Consider the following 26221-nt stretch of genomic DNA (forward strand, 5'->3'; position numbering starts at 1 on the left):
GTTCAATAAATCTTGAAGCACTGGGGAAGTTCCAGAAGACTGGAAGAAACCTAATTGTCTGCCAATTATTAAAACCGTAAATGGGATGATTTGAGTAATTATAGATCTGACATAGATCCCTGGGCAAGATAATGCTGTATCTGATATGGGACTTGATTAATAAAAAAATTAAAGAAAGTTAATGTAATTAATGAAAATCAACATGGGTTAATGGAAAATAGATCATGTCAAACTAACTTGATAAATATATATATATATATATTTGGATGAAATTACAAGTTTGATTGATAAAGCTAATAGTGTTGATGTAATAGTGTTGCTTACACTTCTATAAGACATTTGAGTTGGTACTTCACAACATTTTGATAAAAAACTAGAGCAATATAAAATTAACATGACCTGGAAGAAAACAAAAAATCATCACTGATAAAGTTTGCAGATGACATAAAAATTGGGGGAGTGGTAAATAACGAAGAGGGCAGGTCACTGATACAGAGCTATCTGGATTGCTTGGTAAACTGGGTGCTATGTGCTTTAATGCTATTAGATGTATACATGTAGCAACAAAGAATGTGGCATACTTACAGGATGGAGGACACTATTGTGGGAGGTTTCAGAGTAGCAGCCGTGTTAGTCTGTATTCGCAAAAAGAAAAGGAGTACTTGTGGCACCTTAGAGACTAACAAATTTATTAGAGCATAAGCTTTCGTGAGCTACATCCGATGAAGTGAGCTGTAGCTCACGAAAGCTTATGCTCTAATAAATTTGTTAGTCTCTAAGGTGCCACAAGTACTCCTTTACTATTGTGGGAAGCAGTGATTCTGAAAAGGATTTGGGGGTCATTGTGGATAATCAGCTAAGCATGAGTTCCCAGTATGACACTCTGGCCTAAAGAGCTATGGGACCATGGAATGAATGAACAGGGCAATCTTGAGTAGGAGCAAAGAGATTATTTTAGCTTTGCACTGGTGAGATCACTGCTGGAATACCGTGTCAAGTTCTGGTGCCCACAATTCAAGAAGGATATTGATAAATTGGAGAGAGTTCAGAGAAGAGCCACATGAATGATTACAGGATTAGAAAACCTGGTGGGTTTCCCCCCCCTTACTCTGTGGCATGAGGCATGGGTCACTTGCTGGTTTGAACCTGAGTAAATGTGGGTTCTCTAACTTGAAAACTTTAAATCAAGATTTGAGGACTTCAGTAACTCAACTAGAGGTTATGGGCCTATTTCAGGAGTGAGTGGGTGAGAGTCTGTGGCCTGCTATGTGCAGGATGTCAGACTAGATGATCATGATGGTCTCTTTTGGATTTAAAGTCTATGAATCTTGTAGTGATACAGTCACGGAGTTCAATCTATTTAGCTTAACAAAGAGTAGGTAAAGGGCAGTTTGATTACAGTCTGTAAGTATCTCCATAGGGAACAAGTATTTAATAATGGGTGTGACAGGATGGTCACAGAGATCCCCTTGAGACTGTCACCTGATGTGCTGAAACTACCTCTGAGCCAGTTTTCTCTGACAGCCTGGGACTCCAGAACCCTGTCTTGTTGAGCCAGACACGCTAGTCTGCTGCAACACAGACCCAGGTCTGTTCCACCCCCGCAAAGCTGCAGGCTTTAGCTGAAAACCATTCAGCAGGTATTCCTGTCTCCAGCACCCAGACACCCAGCTCTCAATGGGATCAAAACCCCAAATAAATCTGTTTTACTCTGTATAAAATTTATACAAAGTAAACTCAAATTGTCCACCCTCTATAATACTGATAGAGAGATATGCACAGCTGTTTGCTCCACCAGGTATTAATCACTTACTCTGGGTTAATTAATAAACAAAAGTGATTGTATTAAGTATAAAAAGTAGGATTTAAAGTAGTTTCAAGTAATAATAGATAGAACAAAGTAAGCTACCAAGCAAAAGAAAACAAAACACGCAAGTCTAAGAGTAATACATTATGAAACTGAATATAGGTGAATCTCACCCTCAGAGATGTTCCAATAAGCTTCTTTCACAGACTAGACTCCTTCCTAGTCTGGGCCCAATCCTTTTCCCTGGTACAGTTCTGGTTAGTTCCAGCTCAGGTGGTAACTAGGGGATTTCTCATGACTGTAGCCCCCTTGTTCTGTTCTACCCACTTTTATATCTTTGGCACAAGGCAGGAATCCTTTGTCTCTCTCTGGGTTCCCACCCTTTCCTTTTAAATGGAAAAGCACCAGGTTTATGAGGGATTCCACTACCAAGTGATATGGTCTCATATCCTGTGAGACCCCATGTCTCCATTCTTTCCAGCCTGACTCACAGGAACACTGGAAGACTTACAAGTAAACAGAGCCATTTACAACCAATTGTTCTAGTTAATGGGAGCCATCAAGATCCTGAGCCACCATTAATGGCCCATACTTTGCATAGTTACAACAGGACCTCAGCGTAATACTTCATATTTCTAGTTTTGGATACAAGAATGATACATTCACACAAATAGAATGTACACACTCAGATTATAAGCTTTGTAATGATATCTTACAAGAGACCTTTTGCATAAAGCATATTCCAGTTACATTATATTTACACTCAAACATATTTCTTTTAACATATGGAGTGCAACATCACAATGGCCTCTTCCATCTAGCAGAAAAAGGTATAAAATAATCCAGTGGCTGGAAGTTGAAACTAGACAAATGCAAACCAGAAATGAGATTTAAATTTTTAACTATGAGAGTAATTAATCATTGAAACTATTTACAAAAGGCTGTAGTGGATTTTCCATCACTTACAATTTTTAAATCAAGATTGGATTTTTTTCTAAAATATATGCTCTAGGAATTCTTTTGGGACAGTTCTATGGCCTGTGTTATACAGGAGGTCAGATTGATTGATCACATTGGTCCTTTGTGGCCTTGGAATCGATGAACATTGTTTCCCTTCAGTAAGGATGGGGAGTGAATACCTCTGCTACTAGGTTTAGACAGCAATTCAGCTAGGGTTAGAACCAACTGATGCAGCTGAACAGCTTCTGGACAGAGTACCTTGATCAGTCTCAACCTTGTAGGGATATTGGGGTGCAGTTATGCCTAGTGACAACAGTTGGTGTTGTTTTTTCTCATCCAATTTAATCAGGACCAGGCCCCTGGTTTTAAGATTTGGTAATCCTCAGGCTGCAGTCCTCAATTTGTTAAAGGAAGGAGTCTGAAATTTCTTATATTTGGTATCTCTTAGCCTCACTCACATCCTTTAAGCAGCATCACTTGGATTTATCTCTAAGGTTGTCAGCCTTGTTCCGATAGCAGCTGAGAGCTAGTTTTGGTGTTGGACATAGGAGTTCCCTTTCTGATCCGCAGAGCTAACATGGGGTCTTTTATTGTGGAATCCTCTTAATAATCTTCCCCTTTTGGCTGATCGGAACTGGAGGTCACGTGATTTTGAAATCCTACTGTATCCCAAAACCTTGGAATTCAGGGTTAGCAACCTGCAGAGACTTACATACATACGGAGCTGCTCATGTATAGCTCCTGTAAGCACCCAGCACCAGGGTCATGATCCTGAAAGAAGCTTTCAGCATTACTGTAATACAAACTATAAAAGGAAAATCAGTTCAACGAGTGTGATAGCAGTAGTAACAATTGGACACCCAAGTGTAAAGTTTGGGCCAAATTTGTTCGTTCTTCCATGACCTTTTAAGAATCTCTGAAACAACAAAAGACTAATTACAGATCTATGTATATATATTTTCAGTTTGAAGGAATAGTTGAAGCAGTTCTATTAATTTATTTGAAAGAGCAACTGAATGAAATTTGTTAAAATAATCCCATTGAGAACACTAAAAATACAATGCACGTTCTTTCAAAGTACAAAGGTGCTATTCTCTGACATTACATCAGAGTGGAAAAAACTTATCCCAAGTTTCCTGGAAAGGTGTGGATTGGCGTTAACACCTTTCACTCTGTACTCTTTTTCCAGAAAACAAACAATCAGAACCCTTTTGACCTGGATTTAAGGATATTAAGAGGATGAAAATCTGTCTCAGAAAACAAAAATAAAAGACAGAGGTGTGATGATCTTAAACTTACATTGAAGCAACATTTAATTCTTCGCTAGAGACAAATATAGGTTTATTACACATAATGAGATACCATGGACACTTCTTAAAATTGTTCTTTTTAAGAAAAAAGTCTAACAGCTGAGTAAAAAAAATTAACCCTGAACCTCATTTTTCTCATCTTGTTCACTACCAATCAACGATTACTAGCCTTTTGGGAAGACATAACTGGGATTCATTCAGCAACATAAAAAATAGCTAATTTACTACATTCTGTCTCTTCAATAGTCTGATTCAAATAGTATAGGGTTTCCCCTTTCTTCATCTGTGGCCATCTAAATTGGAAAAATCACCTTCTTCATCAATGCTGTCACCAAAAATAAATAAATAAATAAATGTAGCTCTGGGAAATTCCAAAAATATCTAGGGGTTACTGAGGTAACTCATGAGGATGCAATTCTGACATCCTTTCAGTTTTGTTCTAAAAGGCAGGGAGGGTGGAAGACTAACAGGGCAAGACAGGTAAAGGTGGGACACAACTGGTGCAAGCAGTGCTTGGGGACTTGCAGTTTGGTGAGAATAGTCTGCAAAAGGAGGAGTGGAGATTTAGCTGTCCATAAATCTTATAGGGCTAAAGAGAGGTGATATTTACCAAAGCAAACACCTTGAAAGGAGGTCTGAAAATATTGTAAGAGCTGGGAGGACCAGATTAACTGACAAACACTGTACTCTGTGAATAATAAAATAATAATAACAACAACAAACAAGGTGCAGAAGCAGTAGAAAGGAAATTTCCTCTCCTGCAGTTATTTAGACAGTTATAGGGTAAAGTATGAAGTTTGTTGTATCTAAGATTAGTTTCTTGTTTCCAGTTCTTATTGTGTTCATAAGATGTTTTTATATAATTGTTATTTATAGTTGTGTGCATTTTTAACATCCTTGCTTTTGTATCATTGTAATTCTAAAATGGCTTCATACTGTGGAACAGTTCTTTAAAACAGAGATCCTCTCACAAAAAAACACCCCTCCCAGTCCCAATATTTCCAGTGGCAAGACAGCATTTGGTTACATAAAAAGTCGTTAAGGAACCAAGATTAAAATAAAATGTCTTTGAACTGATGCATACCGCAGCTTGTCTCCCTACTTGGTATCTATGCGGTCTCTTTACTCTCCCAGATTGTTGGGCTTTACATTATTGGCTCAGAATCTCCCCTTGCTGCCTTCAGCTCCCACTGCCAAGGAAGACCAGACAAAGCATAATATGAGTCAACAATTAAGGGTGAAGAGAAGTGTTTGGGTCAGGGGGGCAGTTTTAAAGTTAGTTGACCAAAAAAAGCCTCTAGGCTCCGCAGGCATCTCTTGGACTGAGCTGCAACTAGCTGCAAAGCTGAAGACTGATATTGTAGCTGCTTTACCACTGTGACAGAAAGCTGCTCCACAGCACCTGGCAATGCTCTGGTGTTCAGACAACAGTTTGAGAATATCTATTTTTTAAAAAATTGTCTTCTATAACACTCCATGAGGCTTACATGCAGATAAATGACTACTCACTTACTATGGTTTTATACTCAACTGAAGTCAGTGGCATTTCTCCAGGTTTACATTAGTATAACTGAAACAAACACTTGGTACAAAGGGCACAAAAGGGGAGTAACCTAAACTTTGGATACATAAGGAAGCACCCTGATCCTGTTTTAACTTTGAACAGGTATACCAGAAATAGAACAGTGGTGGAGATATAAATTATTAAAGCCTTATTGGGGCATGGGGGAAAACTAGACAGATTCTACACTTGTGGGGACATGCATCTGCAACAAATGCAAATCAGTTTCCACACCAGCTCACTCCTAGGTAAACCAAGAGCTCGCAAGCTTCATATATCTAGATCCTAGAAAACTGGCAATTGTAGGCAGGGGGGCTGCAGGAAAGGAAACGGGGAAAAGGATCATTGTGGATGATTGGACTGCTCATTCCAGGGTGAATAGTATAAATTTAAAATTATAAACATGTGTCAATATCCAGGTGATTAACTGCATGTAGCCACCATTTAATAAATAAAGAATAATGCATACCAGAAAAATGTTTATTTTCTTGAAATATGACATTGCTCTCACCTGAATTGCCTGAAAAACAAAACAAGACCTGGACTAATGACAGATCCAATATCTTGTGTTGTTTCTGGATCTCCAAACGAAAGCTTTAAACCACATGAAAGGCCATTTCCCTGCTTTCCAAAGAAATGCACAACATTTGCTTCTAACCTTGCAATGTCCCCAAGTATCATATCTTGATCCAACATTATTCAAAATGCCTTTTCTATTAATAGTAATTTAAGAATAAAATATGTAAACTATTTATATTACAATATCATGCTGGGATCAGGATTGAATAGATGCTGCACAAGATCAGTTCATGTCCTGAAGAGCTTGCTGTCTTCTTCATGACAAGATTCAAAATTAGGGCATAACACACAGAGCGCTTGGTAAAGAGAAAGTCAGGATTAACTGTGCCACATACTTACAAATAACTGACATTTAAATCTATCTATCGAGAGATAGAATTTCAATTAAGCAAAATGGAATAAAGTTAAAAAAAAAAAAAAAAAAGACTTTCCCTATTGGTCATCTATCTAGATGTTAGATTATAGAAAAGTCAAAATTTTGTCTCTCCTTCTAAGACCTGGTTATGTGGACTATAGCCTTTGGCTAAACAGTTGGAGATAAATGAATGTTTTTCAAAACATTTGTAATATTTTTCTGTGACACATACAGAACACATGATACAATGAGGAATAAAGACTTTATTGGCATTCATATGATGCTGTATGTATTTCACTAGTGATGACTACACTTTTCAATAACAGCATCTGCAAAATCATGGCAATAACATCTTAACACACTTCACCACCCTGTATTTGTGTGTATGTATAAATAATTTTATAAATATAGCAAGGGCATTAGAGACAAATATAGTTAAGACCATCTGGGCATTGTCATAACTTCATTATGAGTAACTTAAAACTTTTTTGAAATTTTCACCTGTTGGACTGAAATTTTTCAGACATTTGACAGTTTGAGCAAAAAGGGTTGCAGCCATTGTTGAGTAAGAGGAGGATCACAGTGAAGAGAGAGTGGGAACTTTCCATTATGAAAATATTCTTATATGCTTTTTTGCATAAGAGCCTTTGGTGAGGGACCTTGTCAAAAGCTTTCTGAAAATCTAAATACGCTATCTCCACTGGATCCCCTTGGTCCACATGCTTGTTGACCCCCCTCAAGAAGTCTAGTAGATGGGTGATTTCCCTTTACTAAAACCATGTCGACACTTTCTCAACAAATTATGTTCATCTATATGTCTGACACTATTGTTCTTTATTATAGTTACAACCATTTTGCCGGTACTGAAGTCAGGCTTACAGGCCTGTAATTGCTGGGATCACCTCTGAAGCAATTTTTAAAAATTGGTGTCACATTAGCTATCCTCCAGTCATCTGGTACACCAGCTGACTTAAATGATAGGTTACAGACTACAAAAAGAAAAGGAGTACTTGTGGCACCTTAGAGACTAACAAATTTATTAGAGCATAAGCTTTTGTGAGCTACAGCTCACTTCACGAAAGCTTATGCTCTAATAAATTTGTTAGTCTCTAAGGTGCCACAAGTACTCCTTTTCTTTTTGCGAATACAGATTAACACGGCTGCTACTCTGAAACCTGTTACAGACTACAGTTAGTAGTTCTGCAATTTCACATTTGAGTTCCTTCAGAACTCTTGGACGAATACCATCTGCTCCTGGTGACTTAGTACTGTTTAGCTTATCAATTTGTTCCAAAACCTCCTCTAATGATACCTCAATCTGGGACAGTTCCTTAGATCTGTCACCCAAAAAGAATGGCTCAGGTTTGGGAATCTCTCTCATATTCTTAGCTGTGAAGACTGATGCAAAGAATTCATTCAGTTTCTCCACAGTGGCCTATCATCCTTGAATGCTCCTTTCGGACCTCGATCATCCAGTGGCCCCACTGGTTGTTTAGCAGGCTTCCTGCTTCTGATGCACTTAAAAAAAATTGCTATTACTTTGAGTCTTTGGCTAACTGTTCCTCAAATTCTTTTTTTGCCTTCCTAATTGTATTTTTACATGTCATTTGCTAGTGTTTATGCTCCTTTCTATTTTCCTCACTAGGATTTAACTTTCACTTTTTAAAGTATGCCTTTTTGCCTTTCACTGCTTCTTTTACTTTGTTGTTTAGCCATGGTGGCTCTTTTTTGGTTCTTACACTATGTTTTTTAATTTGGGGTATACATTTAAGTTTAGCCTCTATTATAGTGTCTTTTAAAAGTTTCCATGCAGCTTGCAGAGATTTCACTTTTGTCACTGTACCCTTTAATTTCTGTTTACTAACCTCCTCATTTTTGTGTAGTTCCCCTTTCTGAAATTAAATGCTACAGTGCTGGGCCGCTGTGGTGTTTTTCCTGCCACAGGGATATTAAATTTAATTATGTTATGGTCACTATTACCAAGCAGTTCAGCTATATTCACCTCTTGGACCAGATCCTGTGGTCCACTTAGGACTAGATTAAGAATTGCCTCTCCTCTGGTGGATTCCAAGACATTTAAGGTGTCAAGAAACTCTCTCTGCATCCCATCCTGAGGTAACACATACCCAGTCAATATGGGGATAATTGAAATCCCCCATTATATTATTATTATTATTATTATTATTGAGTTTTTTATTTTAATAGCCTCTCTAATCTCCCTGAGCATTTTACAGTCACTATCACCATCCTAGTCAGGTGGTTGGTAATATATTCCTACTCCTATATTCTTATTATTAGAGCATGAAATTACTATCCATAGAGATTCTACAGTACAGTTTGATTCATTTACTTCATTTGATTTTATGCTCTCTTTCATATATAATGCCACTCCTCCACCAGCACAAGCTGTTCTGTCCTTCTGATATATTTTGTACCCTGGTATTACTGTATCCCATTGATTATCCTCATTCCACCAAGTTTCTGTGATGCCTATTATATCAATATCCTCATTTAATACGAGGCACTCTAGTTCACCCATTTTATTATTTAGATTTCTAGCATTGGTATATAAGCACTTTAAAAATTTGTCTCCTTTTAGCCGTCTGTCATTACACGATGTAATTGAATGGGACACTTTTGATTTAACTGTTTCTCATCAAACCCTGCCTGTATTTTATCATTTTCCATCTTCTTGTCATCAGGACATAGATTCTCTATTAATAGATCCTCCCCTAAGGGATGTCTGAACCATGTGCTCCTCCTCACCTGTCAGCTTTCCCCCAGTCGTTAGTTTAAAATCTGCTCTACGACCTTTTTAACGTTAAGAGCCAGCAATCTGGTTCCATTTTGGTTTAGGTGGAGCCCATCCTTCCTGTACAGGCTCCCCCTTTCCCAAAAGTTTTCCCAGTTCCTAATAAATCTAAACCCCTCCTCCCTACACCATCGTCTCATCCATGCATTGAGACTCTGCAGCTCTGCCCATCTAACTGGCCCTGCGCGTGTAACTGGGAGCATCTCAGAGAATGCTACCATGGAGGTCCTTGACTTCAATCTCTTACCTAGCAGCCTAAATTTGGCCTCCAGGAACTCTCTCCTATCCTTCCTTACATCACTGGTACCCACATGTACCACAACCACTGGCTCCTCCTCAGTACTACACATAAAAGTCTATCTAGATGTCTCGAGAGATCCGCAAGCTTCGCACCAGGCAAGCAAGTCACCATGCGGTTCTCCTGGTCATCGCAAACCCAGCTATCTATGTTTCTAATGATCAAATTGCTCATTACTAATATCCATCTCTTTCTAATAGCTGGAGTTCCCTCCCCCAGAGAGGTATCCTCAGTGCAAGAGGATACTACCACATCATCTGGAATGAGGGTCCCAACTAGGGGATTATTTCCCTCTGCTATAGTTCGGTGCTCTCCTTCCCTGGGACTTTCATCCTCCTCAACAGCACAGAGACTGTCAGACCGGGGTGGGACTGTTCTACTGTGTCCTGGAAAGTCTCATCTACGTACCTCTCGGTCTTCCTCAGCTCCTCCACTTCAGCCACTCTGGTCTCCAAAGCCCATACACGGTTTCTGAGGGCCACGAGCTCCTTGCACCAAATGCACACATACGCCACCTGTCCATGGGGCACGTAATCATACATGTCACATTGGGTGCAATAAACTGGGTAGCCCCCACTCTGTTGCTAGACTCCTGCCTGTATTCTCTTTTTACTCCTGCAGCTGGTTCCTTTGTACCACCAGAATCTTCTTAGCATATGCACAAGTGCCTCAGGTGGCACGGGGCCAGGATTCATCACCAAATTTGATCCACTGGTTGGCTCACTAGCTTCTCTGGCCGTGGCACAACAAAATCCTCTAGCCCCACACAGACAAGGACTGCAAAGATTACTAAAAAGCAAATATTTTTCAAAATGTATGTTTTTTGCTTTTGCCTTTCTATCTGAATGGTGACAAGAGGACTTGTTTGTTTCTATTGTTTCATTTTCCCGTTCTCATATAGTCCACAAGACTGCTTTGGTGGGTTTGCAGCTACTCTGTAGTAGGAAGTGTACATGTAGACAAAGAATATTTCACTACCTCTTGAAGATTTGGCATAAGAGTATTTTAAGCATCTGTAACTTTTTCCAAAACAAAAAAATAATCCAGATTTTAAAGCCAGCAGGAGCTAAGGTGAACGTGACCACTCTCAGCATCACTAGGGCAGAGCGCCCACTAACCATTCCTCAGCTCTCTAGGCCGAGGGCTCATGCATTTTGGACGGGAATTCAGTCCCCAGAGAAGGGCAGGGAATCAAGGCATACACGCACTGCTGTGCCACCACGGCTGCCTGCCACAGGCCCCGTCACCTCCTGCGGGTACAGCTCCAGCTCCCCGTCTTCACTGGCACAACAAGCTCAATTCGTATTTTTAAAGGGAAAACACAAAAAGAGCGAAATTAGCAAAGACGAATAAGCTCCGGCGTGCGCGGCTTCCCGCTCCCAGCCCCCCTGAGCCGCCACCACCTCATGGACAGTCCCCTCCCCCACGCACTTCCACCCTGTGTCCCCCCCACGCAACATCGCAGCACCCGCAAGTCAGCCTCTACCCACCCCCCGCCTTTCCTCCCTCCCATGCGCACCGCCACCAATCCCGTCGTTAGCCGCCTTCCGCCCGCACGCGCAGGGGACTCGAGACCGAGCGCGGCAGCGCGCGCGTTTTACGGGCAAGTGGGTGGGGCAGCCGCGGAAGCCCCGCCCACTTGTTTATCTGCCCGCCGCGCCTAGCACCGCCCCTTCCATCAGTTGCGGGTGACGTCAGGTGTCTCCGGCAGTCCCTCGCGCGTGATGTTTGCGCGGCAGGGTGACGTCGGGTGACGGTTCCGGGACGGGAGCCGGTTCCGGGCAGGTGCGCAGGGAAGATGGCGGACCACATCCCGCTGCACCCGGTGCCGCGCCGCACCCAGCGGCGAGCGGCCTATTACACCAGCCTCCCCGCCGCGCAGAGGCACCACAGGTACTGGCCGGGGGGGCGGGGAAGGGAGCTCCGTGGCGAAGGGAGGGGCCCCGGCCCGGCGAGACCCGCCCCACCTCGCAGGCTCCTGCACGGGGCCGGGATCCCCTCTCTCCGCTCCCTGTGGGGCAGGGGTGAAGCGTGGGGGTGGGGGCAGGGAGCTGGTTGGGGTGGGTGGCAGCCCCGGGCACTGCCAGGCCTCCCATCGGCTGGGGAGGGCGGAGTCTCCCTGCTGGCCTGGGGGTGGGGGAGTGAGGGTTTCAGGGGAGCTGGGTGTGAGGTCACTGCTCCAGTTCTCAGCGCGACTGGGGGGTCGGGTCAGAGGGGTTCCGGGGGAGGAGAGGGGGAGGGACGCCTCAGGTGTCCTGTAAGCCTAAGGGGCTGTGGAGAGGAGTCTCAGTCCTGTCGCTCCTGTGTTTGGCAAAGGAGGCTCTGTCAGCCCCATCATCCATAGACAGTGTCATTATTCCCACAGTAAATTGGTCCATTTCTCCTGTTTTCCATTGATCTGCACAGCGGTCAGGGGAGATTGTGACTCCATAGAATCATAGAATCATAGAATATCAGGGTTGGAAGGGACCCCAGAAGGTCATCTAGTCCAACCCCCTGCTCAAAGCAGGACCAAGTCCCAGTTAAATCATCCCAGCCAGGGCTTTGTCAAGCCTGACCTTAAAAACCTCTAAGGAAGGAGATTCTACCACCTCCCTAGGTAACGCATTCCAGTGTTTCACCACCCTCTTAGTGAAAAAGTTTTTCCTAATATCCAATCTAAACCTCCCCCATTGCAACTTGAGACCATTACTCCTCGTTCTGTCATCTGCTACCATTGAGAACAGTCTAGAGCCATCCTCTTTGAAACCCCCTTTCAGGTAGTTGAAAGCAGCTATCAAATCCCCCCTCATTCTTCTCTTCTGCAGACTAAACAATCCCAGCTCCCTCAGCCTCTCCTCATAAGTCATGTGCTCTAGACCCCTAACCTAGTCTCTAAGGTGCCACAAGTACTCCTTTTCTTTTTGCGAATACAGACTAACACGGCTGCTACTCTGAAACCTAGTTTTTACCTAGCAATTCAAAGAGCCTTGCATTGTAGTGTGAGCTGCCGAGAAGGTGGCTTTAATCTTGCAATCCCTTGTGCATGTCCTCAGTTTTATGTGACGTTGATGAAATTGCTCATTTGCTCAAAAGTTAGCACATGCTTAAGTATTTGCAGGATCAGGGCATACTTGTGTTATTTTTACTTAAAATACAGACAGAAATATTTATTAAAACATGATGGAGCACTGTGTCATGGCTAGTTCAGGAATGTGGCTTCCCTTCCCCGCTCTGCCCCTGGCTTGCATTGTGACCTTCAGCAAGTCAGGAAGGGCTTGTCTTTGTGGCATAATTAACTTGAGTTAGAACTTGATTGTTGTTCCAAATTTGAGTCCTGTCCTTGCAGGACGCATCTTAATTTGAATGTGGTAGCGCTTTTTAACTTGACTTGGCTGACGCTGTAGAGATATGTCTACACGGCTTCTGAAATCAGACCTCACAGCCCAGGTAGACATGCTCATGCTAATTGGGCCTGAGCTACCATAATAAAAATAGCAGTGTGGATGCTTTCAGAGTAGCAGCCGTGTTAGTCTGTATTCGCAAAAAGAAAAGGAGTACTTGTGGCACCTTAGAGACTAACAAATTTTTTGAGCATAAGCTTTCGTGAGCTACAGCTCACTTCATCGGATGCATTGTGGTTTGAACTGGAGCTTAGGCTCTCAAACCCACCTGACCCCTTCGGCTTGAGAGCCTGAGTTCCATCCTGAGCTGCAATGTCCACGCTGCTATTTTTAGCATGCTAGCTCAAGCCCTGCTAATGTGAGTCTGCCTGGGCAGGAGGCTTGCTCCTAGCTGTAGTGTAGATATACCTTTGGTGTATAGAGTATATCTTGAGTTAACACAACTTGTCAGTTACTAACACAATCACTCTGTGCATTTTGAGTGTTATTTTGCAGTGTGGCTGCTCTAATTCGAGCTTGGTTTATTTTATAGGAATGTAGATAACTCAGTGCAGATACAGTGTTGCTCTTAGGGCTTGATGAATAAAAACGTTTCATTTAACCTATTAGGACCTGAACTCAGTCACTTATGACAGGTTTCAGAATAGCAGCCATGTTAGTCTGTATCCGCAAGAAGAACAGGAGTATTTGTGGCACCTTAGAAACTTACAAATTTATTAGATCATAAACTTTCGTGAGCTACAGCTCACTTCATTGGACGCACGCAGTGGAAAATACAGTGGGGAGATTTATATACACAGAGAACATGAAACAATGGGTGTTACCATACACACTGTAAAACGCGTGATCAGGTAAAGTGAGCTATTGCCAGCAGGAGAGCGGGGGTGGGGGAACCTTTTGTAGTGATAATCAAGGTGGGCCATTTCCAGCTGTTGACCAGAACTTGTGAGGAAAAGTGGGGGGGAGGAATAAACATGGGGAAATAGTTTTACTTTGTGTAATGACTCATCCACTCCCAGTCTCTATTCAAGCCTAAGTTAATTGTATCCAGTTTGCAAATTAATTCCAATTCAGCAGTCTCTTGTTGGAGTCTGTTTCTGAAGTTTTTTTGTTGAAGAATTGCCACTTTTAGGTCTGTAATCGAGTGACCAAAAAGATTGAAGTGTTCTCCGACTGGTTTTTGAATGTTATAATTCTTGACTTGGTGGCTGAACTTTGTGACTTTGTCCTCACCCATAACTATTTCACATTTGGGGACAGTGTATACCTTCAAATCAGCAGCACTGCTGTGGGTACCCGCCTGGCCCCACAGTATGACAACATTTTTATGGCTGACTTAGAACAACGCTTCCTCAGCTCTCATCCCCTAATGCCCCTACTCTACTTGCGTTGATGACATCTTCATCATTTGGATCCATGGAAAAGAAGCCCTTGAGGAATTCCACCATGATTTCAACAATTTCCATCCCACCATCACCTCAGCCTGGACCAGTCCACACAAGAGATCCACTTCCTGGACACAACGGTGCTAATAAGCGATGGTCACATAAACACCACCCTATACCGGAAACCTATTGATCGCTATGCCTATCTACATGCCTCCAGCTTTCATCCAGACCACACCACACAATCCATTGTCTATAGACAAGCTCTGTGATACAACCACATTTGCTCCAACCCCTCAGACAGAGACAAACACCTACAAGATCTCTCTCAAGCGTTCTTACAACTACGGTACCCATCTGCTGAAGTGAAGAAACAGATTGACAGAGCCAGAAGAGTACCCAGAAGTTACCTACTACAGGACAGGCCCAACAAAGAAAAGAACAGAACGTCACTAGCCATCACCTTCAGCCCCCAACTAAAACCTCTCCAACGCATCATCAAGAATCTACAACCTATCCTGAAGGACGACCCATCATTCTCACAGATCTTGGGAGACAGGCCAGTCCTTGCTTACAGACAGCCCCCCAACCTGAAGCAAATACTCACCAGCAACCACATAACAGAACCACTAACCCAGGAACCTATCCTTGCAACAAAGCTCGTTGCCAACTGTGTCCACATATCTATTCAGGGGACACCTGAAGGGTGTCCACCTTAGTAGGGCCTAATCACATCAGCCACGCTATCAGAGGCTCGTTCACCTGCACATGAACCAATGTGATATATGCCATCATGTGCCAGCAATGCCCCTCTGCCATGTACATTGGTCAAACTGGACAGTCTCTACGTAAAAGAATCAGACGTCAAGAATTATAACGTATCAGACGTCAAGAATTATAACATTGAAAAACCAGTCGGAGAACACTTCAGTCTCTTTGGTAACTCAATTACAAACCTAAAAGTGGCAATTCTTCAACAAAAAAACCTTCAAAAACAGACTCCAACAAGAGACTGCTGAATTGGAATTAATTTGCAAACTGGATATAATTAATTTAGGCTTGAATAAAGACTGGGAGTAGATGTATCATTACACAAAACTATTTCCCCATGTTTATTCCTCCCTACTCCCCACTGTTCCTCACAGGTTTTTGTCAACTGCTGGAAATGGCCCACCTTGATGATCACTACAAAAGGTTCCCCCACCCCCGCTCTCCGGCTGGTAATAGCTCACTTTACCTGATCACTCGTGTTACGGTGTGTATGGTAACACCCATTGTTTCATGTTCTCTGTATATATAAATCTCCCCACTGAATTTTCCACTGCATGTGTCCAATGAAGTGAGCTGTAGCTCACGAAAGTTTATGCTCTAATAAATTTGTAAGTCTCTAAGGTGCCACAAATACTCCTGTTCTTCTTGCGGATACAGACTTACACGGCTGCTACTCTGAAACCTGTCATAAGTGACTGAGTTCAGGTCCTAATAGGTTAAATGAAACGTTTTTATTCATCAAGCCCTAAGAGCAACACTGTATCTTCACTGAGTTATCTACATTCCTATAAAATAAACCAAGCTCGAATTAGAGCAGCCACACTGCAAAATAACACTCAAAAAGCTCACTAAAGCTTATGCTCTAATAAATTTCTTAGTCTCTACGGTGCCACAAGTTCTCCTGTTCTTTCAGTCATTTATGATTCTGTATATATTCTGGAGCAGTTGGTGACACAGTACCTCAATGTAGCAGGGAGCTGCTTCTTTTACCGTGCTTTGTGGGAGGAAAAACATTGGTTTTAGCAATGTTTGAAGACTCTAAGGAATTGGCGTAAATTAAATTGATATAAGGTACTTCTCAAACTGAAGTAGCTTATACACAAGAGGATTACTTAAACTTAACTAGTTTCTAGACAATACAATTTCCTTATGTAAACAAGGCATTAGTCCTTCACTTTAAAACAGATACTAAAGAGTTTTAGTTTTTCCAAAACTGAATATAGGATCAGAGCTTTTCTGCTATTGGAAGGAAGTGGTTTGGCAGGGCAAATTGAGAATATCAGTTAATGACCTTACAGAAGCTATCTTAAAGGGGCTGCAAAGAAGTTTAAATTTTCAGTTTGCTGTACAGGACTAGGTATATCTATACCACAACTTTGGAGGGTAGACTTATGAATATGCAAAATGAGGTGGAATTGGACAGTGCCAGGAAGGTGAGTTTTCTCAGACTCCAATTTTTCCTGGCATGCGGGTAATCATTTCAGTTATTAATTTTTATATCCTTCCTCTTTTGATGGCAGGCTGGGGAAGGGGATGGTGGCAGCTCAGGAGTAGAAGTAATTGAACCTCAGAATTTCAATTTTACAGGAAATTTGGACATTTTGAAATTTCTCACAAAAGGTGAATTTCCCCCATTGTGTGTCTGAAAGGAAGTACGCTGATTGAAATTGACTGATTCTGTTAAGTTTCACTGTGACCCACCACTAAATAGGGAGTGAAACTGCCCAGTTGGGTCAATTTCATTGCTGCCCTTCCCTCATAGGCTCAGTGAAACTGACAAAGAATCAGGTCAAATTCAGTCGGCAGCTGCTGAGTCTTCCAGGGTTTGTGGCTCTGGGACAGTCCACCATGCAGAATGCTCTGGAGTTGAGGACCCCCAGGCTTTCAAACTCCTAAAGCCACCTGACTCCCCGGGTGTGAGAATCAGGCAGCTTGGGAGTCTGGAAGTCCTATGTATCCCTGGCCCTAATCTGTATGGTGAGACTGCCCCACAGCCAAGGACTGTGGAAGCCCTGGGATCCCTGGCATGAGGACACTCCATATGGTGTAACTTCCCTGTAGTTGTGGACTCTGGATGCCTGTTCCAGGATTCCAGTTCCGGTGGCAGGGAGCCTGGAAGCCCTGGTGGGGGTGCAGTGCTGTTAATCACCTCCGGCTACACAAGACTGTGGCTTTGGTCAATGTGAAGGACAGAATGGATGGTTTTGCAGCAATGATGTTCCCCAACTGCGGTCCCTGATGCCATGGGATTCCAAGCCCTGGGGCTGTTTTCCTGGAGTGGCTGTCCTGGAGCTCTGTGTCCTGGGATTGCCAGCTCTATGGTTGGTTGTTTGGTAAAAGCCCCAAGAAGCTCGTACAAAATCCCTGTTTCTCAGAATATTCCTGACCAGATCTGTTCACCTGGAGCCTGCTCTGGATCAGGAAAGAGACTACCAGAAAGTATTTCCTCTTGGGCTCCAAAACCAATCCATATCTCTCCCTCTGCATGTGACCACTGAAGACGTGGTCGAACTGAAATGGAAATGCCCTGAAAATCCAAAAGCTTAGCTAGAACGCTTGGACTTTCCATAACCCCTACAAAAGTCGAGCAGATTCACCTAAATTGAATTTGACCTTAATTCATATTTGGCCTGGTCTATACTACACATTCAACAGTCATTCTGCAACTGGTGAGCCTGTAGTTGAAACTCTTTGTTGCAGTTGCTGGTGTACAGCTTCATGAGCCCTGGGAGCCAAGGGGTAGGTTTGTTTTTTCCAAGATCACTTTTGGCATGTCAACATTCCCAATGGTAATTGACTGATTGGGAAAGAAAGTCCCTGCTTGCAACTTTCTGAACAGTCCTGCGTTCTTAAAGATGTGTGTGTCATGCACCTTCCCTGACCAGCCCTCATTGATGTTGGTAAAGTATTCCTAGTGATCCACCAGCACTTGCATTACTGTGGAAAAGTAGTCCTTTCTGTTGATGTACTCTGTGGCAAGGTGGTCTGGTGCTAGAATAGGGATGTGTGTGCCATGTATTGTAGTTCAGAAACTCCAGTGCTGCAGAACCAACCACTAAGTCCTGCATATTTCTTCTCTACATCTTTAAAACCTGAAGTATTTAAAAAAAAAAAGTCTGACTCACTTTTTATTGGAAAGAAAGATAAAGTATAGGATTGAATTGGCAGAATCCATTTCTTGTTTTCTGTTTGTCGAGGTAGTTTAGCTATACAATTCTGTAATATTATCACCTGAGTCACATATCCTTATTTTGGTTGGAAATTCATATGACTGAGTGAAAAATAAGCAAAGGCCATCATGTTCATTGTTTTGAGGGGATGGGAGAAACTATATAATAGATACTGTTCATTCTCTCTCTCTCGCTCTCTCTCAACTACAACTATTCTTAGAAAGCCAAGACTGCGGAGACATACTCTATTTCTTAGACCAAGCCTACGCAATAAACTTGCATCTGCATAACTGTCGCCCAGGATGTGAAAAATTTACACTTGAACAATGTAGTTATACTGACTTAACCGCTGGTGTAGACAGCGCTATATCAATGGGAAGTCTTCTCCTGTCAACATAATTCACCTCCGTGAAAGGGGGTAGTTAAGTACACCAATGAGAGAAGCTCTACTGATAGTGTAGTAGCATCTTCACTGAAGCGCTGTGCAGTGCAAGTGCACCGATAGTTTAAATATAGATCTGCCATTAGGGTGCTTATCCATGTCTGGTTTGACAAGTGTTGACAAAACGGTTCAGAATAGAAAGATGATAAAATCCAAAATGTTTAACTTTTGTTCATATATATTGAATTGTTAATCTACTACTCAGTCAGCAGGAACAGAGGTTTTGGCGGGAGAGAGACAATAAAATGCATCTAGCTTTTATTTATCAGTTTTTTAAAGCAGATCTTAGTGTTAAGCGAAGAAATATTTAAAATCCCAATGCTCCCTGTAAATTACATTATGAAAGCTGAAGCTTTATACAAGACAGTTTTCTTTAAAAATATTTAGTGATCTTCAGTTTGTGGAAATAAAGGTAAATAAGCACCTAACGTTCTGCAGGAAAACATATACTGATTGTAGTCTGAACCAAAAATTTCACAGGAGTTTGAATACCTCATTCATAATTACCTTGATTTCACATTACAATCACTTGTTTTTTGTTCAGATTCTGTGAACATCAGAAAACTAGAATGGCCATCCTGGGTCAGACCAATGGTCCATCTAGTCCAGTATCCAGTCTTCTAGCAGTGGCCAGTGCCAGATGCTTCAAAGGAAATGAACAGAACAGGGCAGTTCTCAAATGATCTGTTCTGTCATCCAGTTCCAGCTTCTGTCAGTCAGAAGTTTAGGGACACCAAGAGCATGGGGTTGCATCCCTGATCATCTTGGCTAATAGCCAATGATGGACCTGTCCTTCATGAATTTATCTAATTCTTTTTTGAACCAAGTTATAGTTTTGGCCTTCACAACATCCCCTTGGCAATGAGTTCCACAAGTTGACTGCATTGCATGAGTAGTACTCCCTTTTTGTTTGTTTTAAACCTGCTGCCTATTAATTTCATTGGGTGATCTCTGCTTTGTGTGTTATGTGAAGGGGTAAATAACAATGACCTTTTCACTTTCTATACACCATTCATGATTTTATAAACCTGTATCAGATCTCCCCTTAGTTGTCTCTCTTCTAAGCTGAATAGTCCATTTTTTTTTTAAATCTTCCCTCATGTGGAAGCAGTTACATCCCCCTAATAATTTTTGATGCCCTTTTCTGTATCTTTTCCAATTCTAATACACAATATCTATATTTTGAGATGGGGTAAACAGAACTGCAAGCAGTATTCAACATGTCTGCATATCATAGATTTATGTAGTGGCGTTATGATATTTTATAACTTATTGTCTATCCCTTTCCTAATGGTTCCTAACATTCTATTAGCTTTTTGACTGCTGCTGCACATTGAGTGGATGTTTTTCAGAGAACTATCCATGGTGATTTCAAGTTCCCTTTCTTGAGTGGAGAAAGTTTGTAGCACTGGTTTTCAGATACAACAGGCAGCAGTATCGTTCCTCATCTTCATCTTTGTATTTCAGCCAGAGGTGTCCTTACCAACAGGAACAATCTCCTTCAAAACAACAGAGGAGAAAGAGGTTTTAGCTTCATCCTAAAAATAGACACAATTTCGTTTTCTGCTCCAGGCTTTAGACCACCACTTTTTTTGTCATGAGACACGAGAGCTACAAACCAATCTTAGATCAATCTACTTCCTCCCCCACCTTTGGAGATCAATTCTCCTATTATTTCAGCAATTGGAATACCATCATCACAGACAAGTGGATCCTAGAAATAATGCAGGAAGGTTATTCTATACAGTTCAACTTCATTCCTCCCCCAACCCTTGTCCCTTCTCTGCCCTCTCATGAAAACCTACTAAGAATAAAAGTTTGCTTTTTATTGGAAGCAGAGGCCATCAAGAAGGCACCAGAGATATTCAGAGGAAAGGGATTTTACTCTAGATACATTCTGATCCCAAAAGAATAGGAAGGTCTGCAAACTATTTGGAACTTGTAAAAGCTCAACTCTTTCATCAGAGAGGTCAGTTTCCTGAATTTTTCTTGCATCTGTAATTTCCCTCCATGTCTACTCAAGATTGGTTTGGACCTCTCGATGTGAAAAATGCATATTTCCACATACCTATCATATCTTCACATACTGGCCAGGGAGGATCATTACGGGTCCTCCCCTTTGGCATTTCTATCACTTCTCATGTTTTTACAAACTGCCTCTCAGACATGGCAGAACATCTGAAGAGACAGGATATTTACATTTACTTCTGTTTGGATGACTTCACCACTGGAGTCTCTGATCATCAGCATGGACTGCACATGTTCACTTTTGAGAAACTGGGACTCGGAAGAAATCACACTGTCTTACACAGGGAGTCCCTTTTGTTGGTATGATTCTGTATTCCCAAGCAGGAAGAACCTTCCTTCCAGAGGAAAGATTCTTCAAGATTCAATCTGCCATTCTCAAATTTCAAGAGAGTCCTTGCCACTTCTGTTCTTCCTCAGGCTGATGAGTCTCATGGTCTTGACATCATATGTAATCTTATATACTCATCTCAGAATGAGAGCTCTACAGTGCTTGGCTGGCAGAACATTGTCTGCCAAATTTAGACATAGTTGAAGCTAACTCTCCCAAAATTGCTCCTATCCCTGTGGTGGACATGAAACTACAACATCCTGAAGGGAGTGGCATTCAATTCTCCACAACTATCATATGTGCCCAGCCTGGGATGGAAAACTCACTTCAACAACCTAACAACTCATGGTCACTTAGACTGTGTCTACACTGCCACTTTCAGCGCTAAAACTTTAGTCATTCAGGGGTGTGAAAAAAAACCTCCTGATCAACAAAAGTTTTAGCACTGAAAAGCGCCAGTTTAGACAGCGCTTTATCGCTGGGAGCCCTGCTCCTGGTGATAAAGCTACTACCGCTTGTTCGGGGAGTTCTTTAATCACTGGGAGAGCTCTCCCTTGGCGATTAAAACATGTCTATACTGCCCAGGCAGCGCTGCTGCAGCTGCGCTGTAACACGGGCAATGTAGACTTTTCCTTGAAAAACAACTACATATGAATGTATTCAAATTGAGGGTAATCCATCTGGCTCTCAAATAGTTTCTTCCTCATTTACATGACAAGATAGTCCAAGTGGTTACTGACAATGTAAGAGTTATGTTTGATGTGAACAAATAGGAAGGGGGTCATTCCATACAACCGCAAGGAAGCTGAGGAAATATGGGACTGGTGCACCTATGGCAATACTTTTCCCTATTGCCAAACATCTGGCAGACAAAACAACCATCCAACAGATCAACTCAGCAGGGATGTCCCCACCACCTCCCCCAAAAGCTATATGAATGGTCTCTAAACAGATCAGTGACAGAAGATGCTTTTGCACTCTACTTCTAGATGACTTAAGATCTTTTTTTAAATTCCCATCTAAGGTGGTAAGTGACTTCCATCTTAACCAATTAATTAGTCTACCAGTATTCTTTGCAAATCTCATGTGCACTTGGGTTAGTCAAAACTCTGCATGTAAGATGCTAAAAGGGCATTCACATTTTATTTAAATGGGACTAAAGACTTTAGGAAGTCCCCCAACTACCTTTCTTAAAAAGATAATAGTAAGGGTCAGGCTATTTCATCACAACACTTGTTCAAATGAGTTAGACTATGTATTGAAGAGTGCTACAAACTAGTCACATTCCACTAGGGCTAAGGCAGCTTCTGTGGCAAGAATATAGTATATATACTCATTCAGATCTGCAATGCTATTACATGGACCCCACATTCACTAAAAATTATTCATGATTTAACATCTGGAGCAATGTGAAATTCTAGTAGCAATTCAATTTACTCAGTCTTATTGGTGGAACACTGTTAAAATTCACCTTAATGGCATTTGTAGTAATAATATGCCATGTTGATTCATGTACAGTAATGGAAAGAGCTATTACTTTCCATTTTATTGCATTGCTGTCTAATACGTGATATGTTATATTATGTAATGAAAAATTCTGTTGTGATATTAATGCATACGGGAGCAGAGTTAAAGTTAATGTGGGAACTTCAACTCTGAATTTCCTAATTTTTGTGAGAATAAAATCTTAAGTTTAATAAGGTACTGATGGTTTCTATTTAAAAGAACATTAAAGGTGGAGAAGAGTGAAATGCCACTAAAACTGTAGGAAGAGGCTATACAGGAGAAGAAATAACTTGGTTGCATCCTGGTATAAAAAAGATGCTTGTTGTACAGATTCTTTTCTGGATTCTCACTTTCCAACCACCCACCCTCCCCACAGGATCCTAGAGCCCAGTTGGAGCCCAGAAGTCTACACAGCAATGAAACAGCCCTGAAGCCCAAGCCCCAAGTTCGACTTTAAGTTCTGTCCCCAGAAGGGTGCATTCTGTTAATCTTGCCTAGTATTACCTGTGAAGTCCGAGGCAGAACTAGGGATAAATACTTAGTCTTGCCTTGAGTGCAGGGGACTGGACTAGCTGACCTCTTCAGGTCCCTTCCAGTTCTTTGATGACTCTATGATAAAGTGTTTCTTTCCTGGGACTCAATTTAATGCCATAAACACAAGAGCCCATTCTCTTCTTGCAACCTTCTAACTTGCTCATTGTCCATACAGTGCACAGAATGAGGCCGGGGGTCTTGAAATGCAATTATATACAATCAGGTTATTATCATCTTCTTTGCAAATCTCATGTGCACTCGGGTTAGTCAAAACTCCGCATGTGCAATGTGCCTTAAGTGACATGTGACCAGAGTTCATCACCAAATTTGGTCCGCTGGTTGGGTCATCAGCTTCCCCAGTCTGTGCTGTGTACTGACGGGGAGTGCGATGTGAACGCTGATCCATGCCCCCCCAGTCATATAAGACCATCATAATGTATATGCACAAGGGTGGAATGTTAATACTGGCATTTCCTAAGTTTTGAGTGCTTGAGGATTTTGCGAATATAGCATTCTTTTAATGTGTTGTGTGTGTATATGCATAGCTTTTTTTTTTTTTTTTTTTTTTAAAAAGCAAGTTGATAGACTAGATTTCATCACGTGGAATTTACACTCCTTCCCCACCTGGGGTCATACCAGCAAGGTTGGTTGAAATGGAGGGCCTTTAAATCTACAGCACTAAGCTCTGTGACTTGAGCTAAAGTAGCTGGTAGCTTTTGTAGGCTCTTATGCTTCATGTGCAGTAGCTGCTAAATGGGGATGCAACAAGTTTTATACTATTACTTACTCAATATCAGAGGTTATTGGGAACCAGAAATATTGGTTTCTCTTCCTGGTGTGGCAGGAGTGGTGTCTAGTGGTTAGACAGCATAGCTGAATGCATAGATTTGGCATGTTTATTTTGAAAGGCAGTGTGGCTAAATGGATGAACCTTGGGTCTGTCATATTAGAGACTTGGGGCCACTTTCTAGACCCTACTAAAACCTCTTCATGCAACTTCTGTGGTATACAGGAACTGTAAAATGGACAGAACTGCCCCCAGGAGAATTCCTATAGTTCAACGGCATTATAGGACTGGTGTACGTAACCCTTCACTGCTACCCCTTGCAGTTCATGGTGTTGGAGTGTGTCAGTGGTAGAAGAGACTTGTCAGGGACAGGAGGAAGACTGGCCATAACACACAGTGCTTTGAAAATTCTGGGCTGAGAAGAAGCCTGTTAGCAGTCATAAAAGGTTACCTAAATTAGAACAGATAATGGGTTTTGGATGTTCTCCTAAAAGATATGCTCTAGGAATTATTTTGGGACAATTCTATGGCCCGTATTATACAGGAGGTTAGACTAGATAATTACTATGATCCCTTCTGGCCTTGGAATCTATTAATCTAATTTAGCCTGGAAGCAGCCCAGATTCTAGGACAGACAAACATGGCTTAAAGCTGCCTTTTCTTTTCCCATACTACACCAGTCTTCTGAGAGTCACTGCATAGACTCTGGTCCCTGGGTTCTATTCCCAGTATTTCATAAGTGACTGTGCAACCTCTTATAAAATGGGGGGAATTATATTTGTCATCCTTCAAAGATAGAGGGTGTGGTAGCTTTCTCAGTAATAAGAGTGATGAAGTGCACAGAATATTATCAGTCAGTAGAAGAGAGAAGGGTGGAACTAGTGGTCTTTCCTGGTGCCCTGATGATGTGTTCCTATTTTACTGATTATCACAGTTCATGGAAACTGCACCCATATTTCCCCTCTATGGTCCAGCAGGGGCACCTGCTTTCAGACTTCTGACTCCCCAGCCATCACCTCTCATGGGTGGAGACATCTTCCTTCCTGACCAGGGTATTCCCAGACTGCACAGTTCCTTGTCTACACTGTTATTCCCTAGCAAAGTCAAATTGCCTAAACAGGCCTGCTCTGCTTTTCTCCGAAGCTATAAACAGTGTAACTGCCACAGCTATTTAGCTACAACAGAGCTCTTTCTAAGCAAGCACATTTATTCTTAAGGTAAAAAAAAACATTACAGAGAAAACATTAAAACAATAAAAGAACCTACCTACATTCTAATATTACTAGAGGTCATCCCCCACCTCCAGAAAGAGTTCTGGCCAGTTAAGGAATCATCATACTCTAGCCAAGGGGGTTTTCAGTGATTACTGCTTTGGCTCGGAACAAGCATATCCATGAAGCTATGAGTCACTTTAATCCAGTTTGAGTGGTTTTGATCTGGCTTCATGTAATCGGCAAACAAAATGTCCACTCCTCCTTGTAAAGTTTCAAAGACTAAGTTCTTGCATACCTGGAGGAGCTGATATTTATGTTCGTCTCCCTAGAGATTCCTGGAGAACCCACTAAACTTTAAAAAGCTTTAAAAAAGCTCATAGTTTCAGAAAATCCTCATGACATTTCCCAGGGTTTTACATTAGTCAGGTCTCCTCCCAGATGTTACCATTCCACAACAATACTAATTATTGGCATTTTTTAATACAATTAACTCCTCAAATACTTAAAATTCAGTAAGGGTTAACTTAATTCGGTAGGTTTTCTCCAGAATATTGCAGGAAATTGCCACACTGGCAATGACCAGCTAAATTCTTTGCTCTTTAGTTGCTAAAAAGCTTTTCAGTTTTTTGGTTTGTAGTTGAAAACTGACATTTCCTGTGGAAATTCCTATTTTGACTGACTCTAATAAAAACCTGTAAAAAATGATACGATCACTTTTTCTGTACATAATGTCATGCCAGCTTTTATGGTGTATTATTTCAGGCCCGATAGTGGGAGGAAGAGAGACATGCTTTTTTATCTTGTTCTTTGAGCCTGTAGAGAACAAGAGATTTTAGAGGCAGTGTGTGTATCTATGGGAGGGATTGATGCATGGTCTGCATCAGTTTCCCCTATCCTTTTCCATTCTGCCGCATAAATATATCATTAATGTGCTGCAAAGCAATCTAGTCCATTTCACTTCAGCCAGCATGTTAGTGCAATGTAAGGATGG

General features: G+C 41.7%; 1 protein-coding gene across 8 annotated transcripts in view; it reads left to right on the plus strand.

The window, feature by feature from the left end:
- The first annotated feature begins 11352 nt into the window (after positions 1-11352).
- ATP9B (ATPase phospholipid transporting 9B (putative)) overlaps positions 11353-26221 on the plus strand; it is a 290806-nt gene continuing 275937 nt past the window's right edge. For 4 of the 8 annotated variants that reach the window (XM_043508236.1, XM_043508237.1, XM_043508241.1 and 1 more), the window contains exon 1: positions 11389-11575. In XM_043508236.1, coding sequence (XP_043364171.1) covers positions 11481-11575 — 95 coding nt within the window. In that variant the 5' untranslated portion in view covers positions 11389-11480. Of the gene's footprint in view, positions 11576-26221 lie in introns of all 8 variants that reach the window. The other 4 variants (XM_043508242.1, XM_043508239.1, XM_043508240.1 and 1 more) reach the window with 2 other exon arrangements.

Source organism: Dermochelys coriacea, chromosome 2, assembly GCF_009764565.3.
Source record: "Dermochelys coriacea isolate rDerCor1 chromosome 2, rDerCor1.pri.v4, whole genome shotgun sequence".
NCBI lineage: Eukaryota > Metazoa > Chordata > Testudines > Dermochelyidae > Dermochelys > Dermochelys coriacea.